The sequence below is a fragment of the Thermobia domestica genome, chromosome 11 (genome assembly GCF_964235325.1).
Source record: "Thermobia domestica chromosome 11, izTheDome1.hap1.1, whole genome shotgun sequence".
NCBI classification, from domain to species: domain Eukaryota; kingdom Metazoa; phylum Arthropoda; class Insecta; order Zygentoma; family Lepismatidae; genus Thermobia; species Thermobia domestica.
Genome location: NC_137464.1, coordinates 13,712,036 through 13,727,445, shown reverse-complemented (window position 1 = coordinate 13,727,445; position 15,410 = coordinate 13,712,036). Strand labels below are relative to the sequence as shown.

The 15,410-nt window shown below is 36.7% G+C and overlaps 1 protein-coding gene and 1 non-coding gene across 2 annotated transcripts in view; one reads left to right on the top strand and one right to left on the bottom strand.

Annotated features, from left to right (window-relative positions):
• The window catches only part of LOC145664837 (uncharacterized), a 101,319-nt gene that overhangs the window by 52,714 nt on the left and 33,195 nt on the right, over positions 1 to 15,410 (bottom strand). The window contains exons 7-9 of the mRNA XM_081731842.1: positions 13,041 to 13,213; positions 9,908 to 10,092; positions 815 to 1,062 (exon numbers count right to left, since the gene is read on the bottom strand). Of these exons, the coding sequence (XP_081587968.1) occupies positions 815 to 1,062; positions 9,908 to 10,092; positions 13,041 to 13,213 (606 nt within the window). The remainder of the gene's footprint in view (positions 1 to 814; positions 1,063 to 9,907; positions 10,093 to 13,040; positions 13,214 to 15,410) is intronic.
• TRNAK-UUU (transfer RNA lysine (anticodon UUU)) lies at positions 3,528 to 3,600 on the top strand. Its single transcript has one exon. It is a non-coding gene; the product is annotated as a tRNA-Lys (tRNA).

Sequence of the window (15,410 nt, the reverse complement as noted above, 5' to 3'; positions counted from 1 at the left end):
ATGGGTGTACAAATAAGAGTGAGAAGAAATTACCGGAATAACCTTTCACAGGTAAGAAAATCACCAATCATAGTATACGAGTAAGAAAATCACCAATCATAGGATACGTATGACTGTGAGGTATGGCTTCACTATTTTGTGGTATGGGCAGATCCTCTATTTTATAACATCCTTGGCGATACCTCCACGTGACGTCACCGACCGCAAAGTATCCTGGGAAAAATTAGGTCAGAAAGGCTCCACCAAGAGTCTCCTGATAATAAGAATTACCCTTCTTCCTTTCATAACTTCAAGTGAGGTTTTATATTTTAGGTTGCAGACTCCGGTCCCAGTTTCCTTTATCACTAAGAATTATTATTACTAATTGTTTCTAATATAATAAACTCAATGTAAAAAGTATGAAAATGGTTGATGATGGTGATTATGAAACATGGCGATTAAATTTTCCGCCACATCTTACCTGCATAGCCAAGGGCGCTGATCCCGGGGGGCCCGGGCCCCCCGAAGCTCATGTGGGACCCCGCATTGTATTTATGAATATACAATATTTGGTATAAATTGAATGCAATTTGTCTTAAAAATTCTCATATATACCTTCTGCATCTGAATGGGCTCCCCCCAAATTCACAGAGAAAGCGGCGCCCTTGGGCATAGCAGTTATAATTGGTAATTGCATTTTTTCAGTTACGTTGCGATTCACAAATTATGCGAAGACTGATACGAATTGAAGCCCATGATTTCCGAATTCGGCTAAATCAAAATAAATAAATAAATAAATATAAATAAAAAAACACAATAAAAAATAAAACATTACCTGAGCAAAACATTTGACGCTTTGTGCCTGGCAACTGTACAGATAGATTAAATTCGTTGTTGTGTTGCGGAGGTATAAACAGGAATGGTGACTCTATTATTTTTCCTTTCATCTTCATATCTGATGGACAATCAGCAAGTGACACCATGTACACAGAACCTATCAGACCTAAGTTGGTAGCAATAACTTTTATGAACACAGTATCGCCCATTCCATCTACATACACTTCTGTCAGTCTTCCAAGTATGCTGCAAAAGAGTAAAGACGGAAATCAACTTAAACACTTCTTGTGTTTATAAACATTAAGAAACTTCGTAAAAAAAAAAAAAAAAAATAAAAAAATAATAATAATAATAATAATAATAATAATAATAATAATAATAATAATAATAATAATAATAATAATAATAATAATAATAATAATAATGTAACTGGAGATTACAATACAAAATCCTATCGCGATAGAAGTGATAGATTTTTTCAGTGGAATATATATAATAAGATCAGGTACCTAGCCAAGGGGTGGGTCCCGAGAGTCTAGACCCCCTTCGAAACCAGAAATGAAAAAATTAAGGAAGGATGAAACAAAAAGAAACGAGAAAAAGATGAAGCAGCGTTAAAAATATAAAGGTACGGCAAGCATTTGGTTATTCTTTCTTATGAGGAGCTTTGTGTAGTGGAAACGGGCAGGGGGAGTCAAATTGAAAATGGATATTATTGTAACGGAGCATTCCGAATTCCATCTATCTCCATGCTAATTCTATGAACTAGAAATGACGATCGATAAACCGGTTCGATCAGATACACTCTCAGATAGAACTTAAGAAATGCCCACAATCACCAATAATATGAACCTGGCAACATAGATTCCAGTTACACTTGTTAAAGAAATTTTCAGTTTCGCGGCAACACTAATCCATGAAAGAGATCTCATTGCTATCCTTGACGGCATTCAACGAATATAAGAAAAAGAAGAAGAAAGAAGACAAAAAGAACCGAGTTCGAACGACCTCGGAAGACTATCCTCCTTATGCGGAGTCGTTTTGACGTATGATTAGCGTCATACTAAACGCTTGACTACTGCAGGAAACATATGTTAATCGAACTCTTTAGTATTGCACTAATCACGCGTGAGAACGACTAAGGCCCTATATCTTTTTCAATACTTTTTATATTCTTTTACTCAAGATTTCTTCATAGTTTTTTATTAAAATATTTAGTAACATATTTTTCATTTTATTGTCCTAACGTTGTCCTAATATGGGTACGTTGCCAGTAAAATAGTTTAGATTGATCGATCCCCTATTATTAACCACAATATTTCAAGTCATCCCCCCCCCATTACGAAATCCGGGCTAAACGAACGAATATATGTTGCCCGTAAAATAGTTTAGAATGATCGAGCCCCTGGTGTGATAACCACAGTATTTCGTCACGGACCTCCCTACTGCGAAATCCTGGCTATATGTCTGCATAAGATAACCACCATAGCACATGAAAATGCCCTAGTAGCATAGACAATAGGCTCAACAGTGGGGAACGGTAGGCTAGCCAACTGTCAATGTTGGTCCTAAGTTGTGATCGGTTGCTTTGCCAACCATTTGCTAATCAAGTAATTGTCAACGTAACCCCTTACGAAAAAGGTAAATTTACAATTGAGACTGCAAGATTTAAACTATTGGATAAATTTCTGCAAATTGCTAATTGCTAACATATATTTTAAATTACGTTGGGGCGTCCGGCAGGGTGAAGCAAGAAGAGCCAATCGCTAAGCACTATTAAAAAAAAGGCTTGGTAAAAAAAAAGACAAAACATTAAATTTGCTCACTCTCGTACTAGTAGCATTGTATATTTATTGTGGTTAATTAGGTTATGCAATATGTGTGAAAATATTTATTATTTTACACAAAGTAGTGCGTGTACGCATGCATCAAGGTCTGTGCGCATTTGCGGCTAAGTTTGTGCTGATTTTTTTTTTTTTTTTTTTAAGTGACTGTATACTATTAATGTCGCGAAGTTCACTCATAGTGGGATAACTGTTGCAAAATAAGTTATTCGTTTTGGATATGAAATTCCCATCTACACCATTGGGTCCGTAATTTACTTTCGGCCCAAGACCCTTAAACAATGGAACAGCGCCCCACCCCCTACTCATCTGTCATATTTAGCTTAAAGACTATAAACGTAAGATATTAAAGTGAATATTTCACTATTATTTTGGTTTATTCGGGTTTGACTATTGGAGTTTTTAACAACTTAAAAAAAATTGAATTTAATAGCCTGTTTTAATTTTCGAGTTGGCAACCTTAGTTCATTTCATAATGATGTTTGCCTGAGCATCGAAAAACGTGATGAAGAAATAATGTGATGCTTATCATTTTATGTTACTCTATGGCCATGAGCCAGAAATCTATAAATTACAAAACAGTAGCCACTGTATGACGTTCCAACATTTACAAATAATCACTTCATATGTTATTTACCTCTGCTGACATAATTACGTTCTATATTATGCCTTCCAATATAATTAGGAGTTAGATTTGTCATTTTCTATCGCAACGCAAGTGTAAATATCTATTTATAAATGAACTGAAACATGAAAAATACATTATCACGTCAAAGCAAGACGTATCAACTATGAATATTTGTTCGTGGAACGCGAAACAACACGCAATGTACAGAAAATTTGTATTACAAGCAAAGATTATAAGCAGCCCGGATAGCTCAGTCGGTAGAGCGTTAGGCTTTTAACCTAACGGTCCAGGGTTCGAGTCCCTGTTCGGGCGGATGCCTTTTTTTTCTTATCCCCATAATATTCCATTGGGAATTTCAAATTTTTCTAATTGCTTTTTTATTTTCTAATTTTGATTATCATGCTATTCAACACTTACTCAAATGAGCACTCAACCAAATGTCTACCTAACTCAGATAAGGTTGATCTATATCGAGGTTAAATCATGTTTCTTTGCCTTTAGATCTTGTTTCATAGCATTTGGTCGGACCCAAGCCGTAGATAAATATTTTGGGGCCCAGGGCGAATTAGAATTCGGTGCCTCCCTACACTCCCTTACCAAGCTTTTTTTTTTCTTTCTTTTTACATATAAAAGAAGCAGCTTTTGTTGTTATGCTACACTGATTTTTTTTTAAATCAAGCTTCTTGGACAGATCATTGGAACAGTCAAAAGCGGTCATTATGCATTCTTTTACAAATAAGAAGTTTTCAAGAGTTTTATTTTGGACTTTTTGTTAAGCTTGACAAAACTAGTTTTGGTTGAGTACAAATTCACTTGGAGAACAGTTACGGAAATTTATTTTAAAACTATTTACAATATTTCATAGGGCTACTATCGATAAGAAATGACATTTCAATACATTAGAAACTGAGTTTCAAAAATGTTTGAAGTGGGTGACAGCATTAATTTCCAGTAATAATTGTAAACTTTGTAAATTTATTAGGGTATAATAACTTTGAGTAAAAACTTGACTCACATTGAAACGTTTGGGTTGCGAGCGGAACGAGCATATATATATATATATATATATATATATATATATATATATATATATATATATATATATATATATATATATATATATATATATATATATATATATATATATACATAGAGAGAGAGATTAACAAATGTTTTTGCAAACTGACAACAATATTGATTTAATAGGGCGCCAATAACTTTTCGGGGCGATGCGTCGTTTACTCATTCCCAACACTTTTCCTTTCTTCTTGCTCGTTCAGCGCTCGGGGCAACCGCCCCACTCCCTGCTAACTACGGCTCTGGGTGGGACTGACAGTAATTAATTGGGCTGGTATGAGTCAATCTGACATACTGGACCGGTTGTGAATTAAGATGTCAAAAATCATACCAGCCGAAAAAAAAAAGTTATATTGAACTAATGCAATGCTCAAATACGTAGGCTATACATTCTTGTTCATAGCTGTCGCTGGCTTTGAGCTTTTGTGTTAAACAGCCTTCTATACCACCGTAGCTATGAAGGAAATGACACTATACTAAATGAATAGAATAAAGTAGGTTTTAACGAACTACACGAACACAAGATTTCATTTTGCCTTTTCAGAAATAACACTAAAAATGTGTTTTCAATTCAACTACTGGGGGATGAGGACTGATACTTTATTATTATTATTATTATTATTATTATTATTATTAATCTTTTCAGACCCTAGTAACCTTGTTCAGACCTGTCTTCCAGAAAATACGTTGGAACTTCCGGCTGGGAGTAGTGGCGTGCTCTTGTAATCCAGCTCGCTTGGAAGCCAGAAGTTGTGGATGATTGGCTTAGTTGAATGAGTAAATCCGGTGGTTCTTCCAAAATAGGACCCGCGAGGTTCCGGAGGTGCTGCTGGATGTCTATCGTAAAGGATGCAAGCATCCTTCATGAATTAGTCTGTCTCCAGGTCCTATCAAGGAGAACCACATCAGTGGATAAATCAAACTAACTTCTTTTTCTACGCGCATGAACACTGCAAGCAACAGCAGTCAGAGCAGGATGTATGGTAAATCAAAACCTTCTTATTCCATTATCAGTAATGATTTCAGTAGATGGTCTTGGGGACAGGGGGAATCACCATTACCAAAAAAAGAACAGATGATATTTTATACGAAGTAACATAAAACAGGAATTTTAGGAATGATTCAAAAAAAAAAAAAAAAAGTCAAAAATTGCGATCTTGGCCAATAATTAGTTCTTGGGTGAGGGGAAACAAAATTTTTGAACGGGCCCTAAATCGAGGTTTCGTATTTTCTACGGGATAAACAAAACACATCATACTAATTGTGAGTTAAGTGATAATTTGAATTTGGCTACACTATATGTAGTTCTCAAGATATAAGACCTGCAAGATTTTTTTTTAATTATTGAAATACGTTAGATCTTTTGATCCAACAATTCTATTGGCTCATCGCCTATACATTGTTCGGGGTAAGCTCTAAACTGCGATAAACAAAGCCACGTGAAACTAAATCTCGCTGATTTGCTGTTGTCCTACCGACGCTTGTACTCCTCCGCAAAATAGTTCATGTGATTGCATTATTACTTTTACTATGAAGCTTCATATAGAACTGCTATATTATTATAAATGACAAAAATATAATACGGATTATATAATAATACTGCAATCGAGTGTGGCTAATGAAACAATAGAAATAAACACTAAGCATGCGCAGTAATTATGGCGCCAACTCAACTGTTCTGCTTTTAAAGTCTGAAAGATGACTGGCATGAATCCCGGTTCCGCGAGTGTTGTGGTGAAACACCAAGGCAAACCTTTACTCACTAAGCAACAACTGTTTACGAGCGAAATTCAAATACTATTTTTTTAATCTTTCGAGTTTCTTTTCTTTCTTTTCTGCTGCTGCTGTAAGTATCTAGACAACACGAGACAGTATTGTCAAAATACATGTGCATAATTTGCTTCTCCCCGTGGGGAGTGGGAGTGATACATCACTAGCCAATCGTATTTGTGACAAGCGGAAGGATACAAATAGTTTGTTTATCGGAGTTTAAAGCTTACGCTGAACAATGTTTAGGAAAACATCTCTCAATTTCAATTTAGTCACTAAAAACAGTATATTTAACACTGACAAGGACGTATCCAAAGATTCAGACTTTTGACAGGGACCCCGAAATTCACTTTTTTTTTTTTTTTGTAAATTTAGTCTAATTTCAGGGTTGATTTTATAAATTTTAATATACTTTATCCCAGGGATGCAAATAAGCAACAAAATTTTACTAGCCCAAGAAGAAAGCTACTAACCCACATCTCAATCGTGACTTTTATAGTCCTTACTATTTAAAAAATCGCCCGCACTGATGAACTACTCGCCTCGGGCAAGTGGACGAGTGGTTATTTGCATCCCTGCTTTATCCTCATATTAAATTCTCCCCCTCCCCCAAAACTCTGAATCCCTCTCGAAATAAATTCCCACGTACGTGCCTGGCGTTGAGCAACAATAAGGACTGGGTAGCCTTCATGCAGTCTCATCCTGACAGTCATATTGCTCAGTGCTTTACTGCCTACAGATTTCTCGAAGTCTTTTGATTGCATTAGCTCTCAGCCATGAATATTTTTTCAAAGGTTTTTTTCTTACTTTGGTATAGGAGGCGAACTCATTCACCCGATGCAAACTCTCAAACATTCATGCAGTGTTGCCAGATCTGAAGATCAAAAAGTAGCGAGGTTGTGCTCTAAAAATAGCGGAGTTAGATGTTCACGTGATGCTCACGTTTACACAGCTCCGTAAAGCTATGAGCCCTAGGCATTAACTGAGACATCAGCACGGTCAGTGATACGACAACCACTGGCGCAAATCCCGGGGAGGTGGGGTTGAGAGGAATATGTTCCTCCTTTCTTGGAAGTGGGGGACTGTCCTCCCCAATAATCAGATTTGAATTTTGTGTGTGTGGGGGGGGGGGGGGGGGCGGAATGTGATGATCTGTGTGCGACTGTCACAAAGGAAAATGAAATGAAATTCATGTCCTTTGCTGTATAATACACAACAGATTCAACTTAGAAATCAAATTCATCTACCGTAATATGAGTCTCATATCCCCCTCAGAATAAGCCTCAAACCTGCCCGCCTCTCAATGTTGAAGACAACTCCTCTGCTCCACTGATCCTCCAGAGCATTGATTTCAAATTCATAAATATATTAAGCACAGCTTAGAAAAAAGATTAGGAGAACGGTCTTATCTGTTCCCCCTCTTCTCCAATGTTGAAGACAGATTTGCGCCGTTGAGTGCAACAGCACGAACTCAGCAAAAGTCTAGTGTTGTCAGATCTGCTGATTAAAAAGTACTAAAACAAGAATTGTAAACTAATATCCAACATAATAGTTTTACTAAAATAATTGTTCATTGTGAAAAAAATACTCAACAAACAGAACTTTTATTGTATTATAGGTCTATGAAACTAATAATTTGTGGTTTCATATATGAAAATAAGGAAGCAGCGCATTCTTAAGAGTTATAGCCTACAGAAAATTAAAAGTAGCTTTGATAGCGAGAGCACTTAAAAAATTGCCCAATCTGGCAACACTACATTCATGTAGCCTACAGAAAATTAAAAGTAGCTTTGATAGCGAGGGCACTTAAAAAATTGCCCAATCTGGCAACACTACATTCATGTAGCCTACAGAAAATTAAAAGTAGCTTTGATAGCGAGGGCACTTAAAAATGCCCTATCTGGCAACACTACATTCATGTAGCCTACAGAAAATTAAAAGTAGCTTTGATAGCGAGGGCACTTAAAAAAATGCCCAATCTGGCAACACTACATTCATGTACCCTACAGAAAATTAAAAGTAGCTTTGATAGCGAGGGCACTTAAAAAATGCCCAATCTGGCAACACTACATTCATGTAGCCTACAGAAAATTAAAAGTAGCTTTGATAGCGAGGGCACTTAAAAAATGCCCAATCTGGCAACACTACATTCATGTACCCTACAGAAAATTAAAAGTAGCTTTGATAGCGAGGGCACTTAAAAATGCCCTATCTGGCAACACTACATTCATGTAGCCTACAGAAAATTAAAAGTAGCTTTGATAGCGAGGGCACTTTAAAAAGTGCCCAATCTGGCAACACTACATTCATGTAGCCTACAGAAAATTAAAAGTAGCTTTGATAGCGAGGGCACTTAAAAAATGCCCAATCTGGCAACACAACATTCATGACACAAATGGAATTTCAACAAAACACCAATAAATTTGGCCATAAGCTGCTTTTAAAAAATTTATTTCTACTTATTCTCTGAATGTTCTGATGTATCTTCAAATGAATGAGTTACGGGGTAATTAGTGCAACACATACTGTACGACACTGCCTAATGAGAGATGAGCGTCCCTTTTCAAAAGGAGAAGTTGAAGCTGCTATTTTATTTAGAAACAACTATGAAGGAAAGAATATGTCTCTCACAGGTGATGATTCTTGGACTACAAGTCGCAGATATCTCCTGGACACCCGGTTCCCGAAAGTTATACGATATTGATTTTTCTTATGGAGTTTTCAATTATTAATGTATGTCCTTCAAGCTTTTACTGATGCAGCTGCATTAACGTATCCTTATCTGTTGATTACATTCAACTACACTGTGCTCTCTCTCTCTCTGTCTCTTTTTTTTAATCATATCTGAAATACGAGGCGCATCCAAAAAGTAACTTTCCCAAAGGCCTTGAACAGAAATAAAACACAACTGAATGGAAACATTTATTGTACCAGATACAGGATGTGCTTAGCTATTTTTCAATATATTCACCACCGGAATTCAGACATTCGTCATACCATGGGATCAACTTATCTATTACTTGTGTCATAGAACTCAGCCGGCTGAGAGTGGAACCAGTGTTTGACAACCTCCTCCGCCTCTCCGTCATTCTGAAAATACTGATGCTGACCTTATAGGAATCTCTTGAGGTGTAAGAGCAGATGATAATCGCTCGGAGCGACGTCCAGGCTACACGGTGGATGATCCAAAATGTCCCAGCCGAACTGCTGCAGGAGATCTGTTGTTTGGTGTCAGGCCGGGCAAAGCACCATCTGCTTGCTCATGATGTTAGGCGCATAGACCTGCCACAGCTGAGGATGGATTTCAATCGGCGCTATGCCCTGTAACATTCAAAAACTTTATCACTGCTCGCACTTCACACGCGGCGGGAGCTGGAATGGGAACGTCCATCTTTAATCACTGCCACGACGCTGCTGAGAGCAATAGGGAAGTTCCGCTGGTGCATGCGCCATGATAAGACCTTACTATCTTACGTGAACGCAGTCGCTTCGCGCAACATACGGTTTCTTAGCTATGGAACGCGTGGGAAACTTACTTTCTGGATGCGCCTCGTATATAATGAAAAGAGTGTGGTCCAGGTTAAAACGAAGCTCCTAATCCATATTATCCCATTTATTATTATTATTATTATTATTATTATTATTATTATTATTATTATTATTATTATTATTATTATTATTATTATTATTATTATTATTATTATTATTATTATTAAAGTTACTTATTTCTTTCTTGTTTCTAATCTTAATTCCTATGCTATCGAACACTTACCCTGATCGAATAACCGCATTTCCGTTAGCTTTCAGCTCAAAGTCTACAGAACTCTGGTGAGGTTGATGGTATTCTAAGGAGAGATAACGTTCCTTTGTCTTCGGATCTTGCTTCATAGGATTCGGTGGGACTGATCCAAAATTCTCTAAAATGAATTTTCCTTTACGACCCATCTTTCTTGCTTCCTGCAACAACATTAAGTGTAGTCTTTATATACAGTGTTCCGGGAATAAACTGATCAACCTTACATTAAGACTTCAATACATGAACAAAAAGTTTATCTCTGGCTTTGGCCTGAAAATGCCTATTTACGGAGATAGGGTTAATTTAAGGCAATTAAGGGTGGAATTGATCGTATGGATTACCTTAAACTAGCCTCATCTCTGTAATTAGGCGTTTCCAAACAAAGTCGTAGATAAACTTTTTTCTTGTATTAAAATTATGAATACTACAATAACTTTCTCGTAGTCCTATTAGTAAACAAAACTACGTTCTTCGGCACAAGCACGAGCAAGAGCCGACGGATGCCGTCACCGATGAAACACGAAGAGATACGAAGAGGATCCCTTCAACCCCTCCACAGACTCCTCTTCCAAAGACTGGCTATAAAAACGAACACCTCGAGGCAGGAGAAATCAGCTGTTAATTGATCATATTCTACCTATCTCTCCAAGCTGCATCGGGCGCGTTAGATTCCTCTAGTGTTAGCTCTCAGCTGCAAGGGACAAGAAGAGTACACGAAGAAATATGAAGGGGACTCCTTCAACCCCTCCACAGGCTCCTCCTCCAAAGACTGGCTATGAAAACGGACACCTCCAGGCAGAAGACATCAACTGTTAACTGGTCATATCCTACTTATCACTCAGAGCTGCATCGGGCGCGTTAGATTGCTCTAATCTTAGCTCTGACCTGCAAAGGACAAAAAGTAGTCGTATCTTCACCCTTCTCCGAGTTGAAACGGGCAAATGATACCAACCTTATCTATGAGCTACAAGGGACAAGAAGTAGCCGTATCCTCATTCTTCTCCGAGTTGAAACGGGCAAGAGATACCAACCTTAGCTCTGAGCTGCAAGGAACAAGAAGTAGCCGTATCCTCACCCTTCTCCGAGTTGAAACGGGCAAGAGATATCAACCTTATCTCTGAACTGCAACGGCCTGCAACGGACAGAATCATTCTTGCCAGTAAACCTCAAACCTCCGAGCTGCAACGGGCAGGAGGTCCAACTATAATGGAAAGAACTTTTAGAGAATTACTTATTTGTAATCTTGTATATAAACTGTATAAACGTGTTTTATAATGATAAAAAAGTGAGGGAAAACAGTGTATCGTTACTCTACCGAATATTACAAAATGTACGAAGCTTGTTGATTGTTTATTCAGTATAACCACCCCTGGACCATTTCCGCTAATCACCGCCAATTGGCTTTATCTTCGTAATTAGGCGTTTCCGACCAAAGTTGAAGATAAACTTCTTTTCTTATATTGAGATCCTGAACACCTATGCGAAATTTGTCGGTTTATTCCCAAAACGCCATATATATATATTAATGTGATAATTAAAACTTGTATTTTAAAACTAGAGATAGAATTACCGCTTTGTCAGATAACAGAGCAAGGTTTGAAGAGTCCCCAGTTGAAATATCTCATTTTGTAAAATTTTGGTGCTTATGTGATAAGAGCTGTCATGCCAATTCTTAGTTAGTTTTTCTTAGTAGGTCTATCTGTATTTACTGATCATTTTCGGTAAATTCTTAAGGATTTTAACACAATTTCTATCATTTTTAAAAAAGGAATGTAAAATAATAATCGTTTAATTATATCATTATCTGATAGATGTGTTGAACAGTAGGAAATTGTCGGCTGGCCACTTGCCAACGTTGGCTCTATGTTGTAATTGGTCTCGTTGCGGAGCATTTGCCAACCAATTGCCAACGTATAACACCTACGAAAGAAATAAAAATTACGATTGGCAGTATATGTAGGTTGAAACTGCTGGCTAACTGATGATATATTGTTGGTTGGCCAACATACTACGTTGGTGGGGAAACGTACTTTTCAACTTTATTTTTGGAATTCCTAACTCCCAACAATGTTTACTATTAGTCTACAGTACTGTTACGTATTGGCACTACTACCACTACTATTACAAATAATAGGCCAATACTACTACTAATAATAATGCATCATTGTCGTGCAGAGATGAGAGGACACCGGTAGAGGAGTTTATCAGGGACAGACTAGTGGATATCGTGCTCCCGTGGTGCTGTGTAAAGGAAGGGGTCGAATGGGACTTCCTTCACACAATTACACTTGCACGTATCTTCTTTGTAGATTTGCTCGTTCATACACCCAATCCTTTCTTTTACACTTTTTCCTTTTTTCATCATAATTCCCCAGTTTCCCCGCCTTTTCACCACTGTCCATCTGGTATTTAACCTTCTTCCAACTCTTGATTGTCTGAACTATCTCGATTTTGACGTTTTGTTTTCCTAATTTGGTAACATTTACTTTTCATTATTTTTTTTACCTTATAATTCGTACTTTGTCGATTTTCTATTACTTTTTCTATACTTATAACTTTTTACCAATCCTATTTTTCTACTAATCAAATCTTTACATTATATACATTTAATTACCTCTGTAAAATGCCGATAAGCCTTGTTTAAGACAGTGGCATCATTTTTGCATCGCGTTTATGGTGTTTCAAAGAAGAAGAAAGATAATGGTACAAAGTGCCATAGTGACAAAAGCGTTCCTCCCCCCAGAAAGAAGAAAGAAAGAAGAAGTTATTTCAGAAATCATTGCACACAATCCCATAGATATACCACATTGACTTGACATGTAGTCTTCCGTTCCCAGCGCTGCTATCGGCTGAAGGAATGCCACTCCCTTTCGCTAAGGCTCTCTCGTTTAGCAACAACTGAACCCTTATTGGCTCAACGCGTGGGTGTGTCGAGTGTGTGAGCTTTAGTTCGCATTTTTGCCGCGGCTCAAGACATTTTGGCAGCAGTATAACTAGGTTCAATATCAACTTTTTAAAAAAAAAAAAGAAAAAGAAAAAGAACTCAGCTATGAAATATCTGATCCTCCTAGTCTGAAGATATGCACACGCTAATGATTTACATACTTACCTCATCCTGTTGCCATAATCTAAGAGGTTGATTTGCCAAACAGGAGTCACGGGGTTTTGAACATCTGTTTTCTTGGTTGCGGAAGGCTTCGTATCCAACGCCTATTTTATCACAATCTACCCCAGTTTCAGATAGCATGCTTTTGTTTACCACCAAATATTTCCTTGCGCCACCTAATATAAATGAAACATTTGATATACTGTACACTCTACTTTAGACAATGTCATCCTTTTTAATTATGACACTGTCTTTCTTAATAAATATTAGAGCCAGACGTTTGCAATATTAATTGCACACAAAAAGTGAGATATTAATTTCCTCATTATCCCCCCCAAAACCCACCCGGACCATTTTTAAGGAACGAAAAACAGGACTTGTCCAGGTAAAAGAGATCTGGTAATCGTATTTCTTTTCACCACCACTCCCTCCCTCTTAATGTCTTGGCTACGGACATATATATATATATATATATATATATATATATATATATATATATATATATATATATATATATATATATATATATATATATATATATATATATATATACATATATATGTATGTATGTCAGGGGTAAAAGTGGATCTGAAAAGGTAGGGGGACGGTAGGTAGGAGCATGACGTCAAACGGTCCCCTTGTCTATCTTTGCCCATCGGCCCATCGTAATTTTTTTAGAAACTGGGGGGATGCCGTACATATTTTTTGGAGGTGGGTGGATGGCGTCCACCGCGTTCCTCCGCACTTTTATTCCTGTAGAGAGAGAGAGAGAACTTTCTTAGGAAACAAACTATAGACAAAAACTTTTTTTTTTTTTTTTTTTAACTGGATATCGCATGCGACCAGTAGAGACATTCTATACAAGGAGGTGTCACGAAATTAGGCAGCAGTGCAAATATCTTCGAAACGAATTATCCAAGATACGTGGTTGTCAAAAATATTGGAAGACCTTAATTCAGCAATGGATCAAGAATTGTTGGTAATGATATATATCTGTTTCGAATATAAATAACCCTACCATTACACTCATGTGCTTCCAGTTCTCATTCTTGATATTTGAGCATTTGAGATTAAGAAATAGACACATACCTTGTACTGAGAGATCGTATGTTTAATTGTAGTTGTAAGAATTTCGAAAAACAAAGATAGTTATTTGTTTCCTGGGTAACATTTAGTGTTATGTCTGGGTATAACAAACGGCTGTGCGAACTCGAAATATTTTAAGAACCGTTTCTAGAGAACCGGTGCGAACCGGCTGAAAAGCACCACCACTGGCTACGGTCTTGATTTGAGTTTGTTGTGAGATTATTTTTCCTTTACTACCAACAAGCATTCTTTCTTTGTTTAACCATTTGTTTGAAATTGTGCACAAATATCGGTAAAAATTTCTTTTCCGAAGGAATGACCGGGAAAACATTTAACTTTGATATTCAAAAATATGTTCGCTTTGCTCCTATTATATCAATAATGTAAAGGAAGAGTGGTTGAAAAAGAGCGCCAGGAAAACATGCTAACTTGGACCACGTTCGATAAGGCTGCTATACTTTCTACACACTGCGCCATCTCTTAGCAATATGTCAAACAGCTTTGAGAACTTGTGGTGCTAACTTCGCGTAGTATAATCACTAGAGCAACTCACATTATACTTTTTTTTTTTTCAAATTATGCTTTATTATGCCTTATTGTTAATTCCAATCACTGTTTTACATTAATGGTGTGTGATGTATAATATTTACTATATATTAAATATTCTAAATATCTTGATCTATTTATTAGTATTTTATACAACCAATTTCTTTCATATTTAATGAACTTTCTACTTAATGCACTGTAAAGAGATATCCTTTGCTTGAATCAGTTTTTTCTCTCACTTGTGTGCACCTTAGAGGCGCATAGGGGCCTATATATAGAAAGGAAAAGTAAAAGATTGCCACCAAAAAATACAGAAAATGCTCAAGTTCAAGAGGTAGACATTAGGGATGGCCACATTTTTTCGAAAAATACTTTTTCAAAATATGAATTTTTCGAAAACGAAAAATGAAAATTTTTTCCAAAAACGAAATTTTTTGAAAAATGAATTTTTTTCGAAAAAGCGAAAAACGAAAAATGAAATTTCCGAAAATCGAAAAACAGATTTTTCGAAAAAGGCCGTCCCTAGTACACATAACAATACAGTGCGGAGTTCTTGTGTGCTATTCATTGTTGGCGGAAAGTTTTCTTCTTTTCTTTTTTTATACTTTTCTGCACATCAAAGGATTACAAGAAGTTTACAGGAATAAAAATAAGCTTTTCATTGTTGCATTGTTATGTTCTCAGGAATAAAAATAAGCTTTTCATTGTTGCATTGCTATGTTCTCAATAACTTTGCGTTGT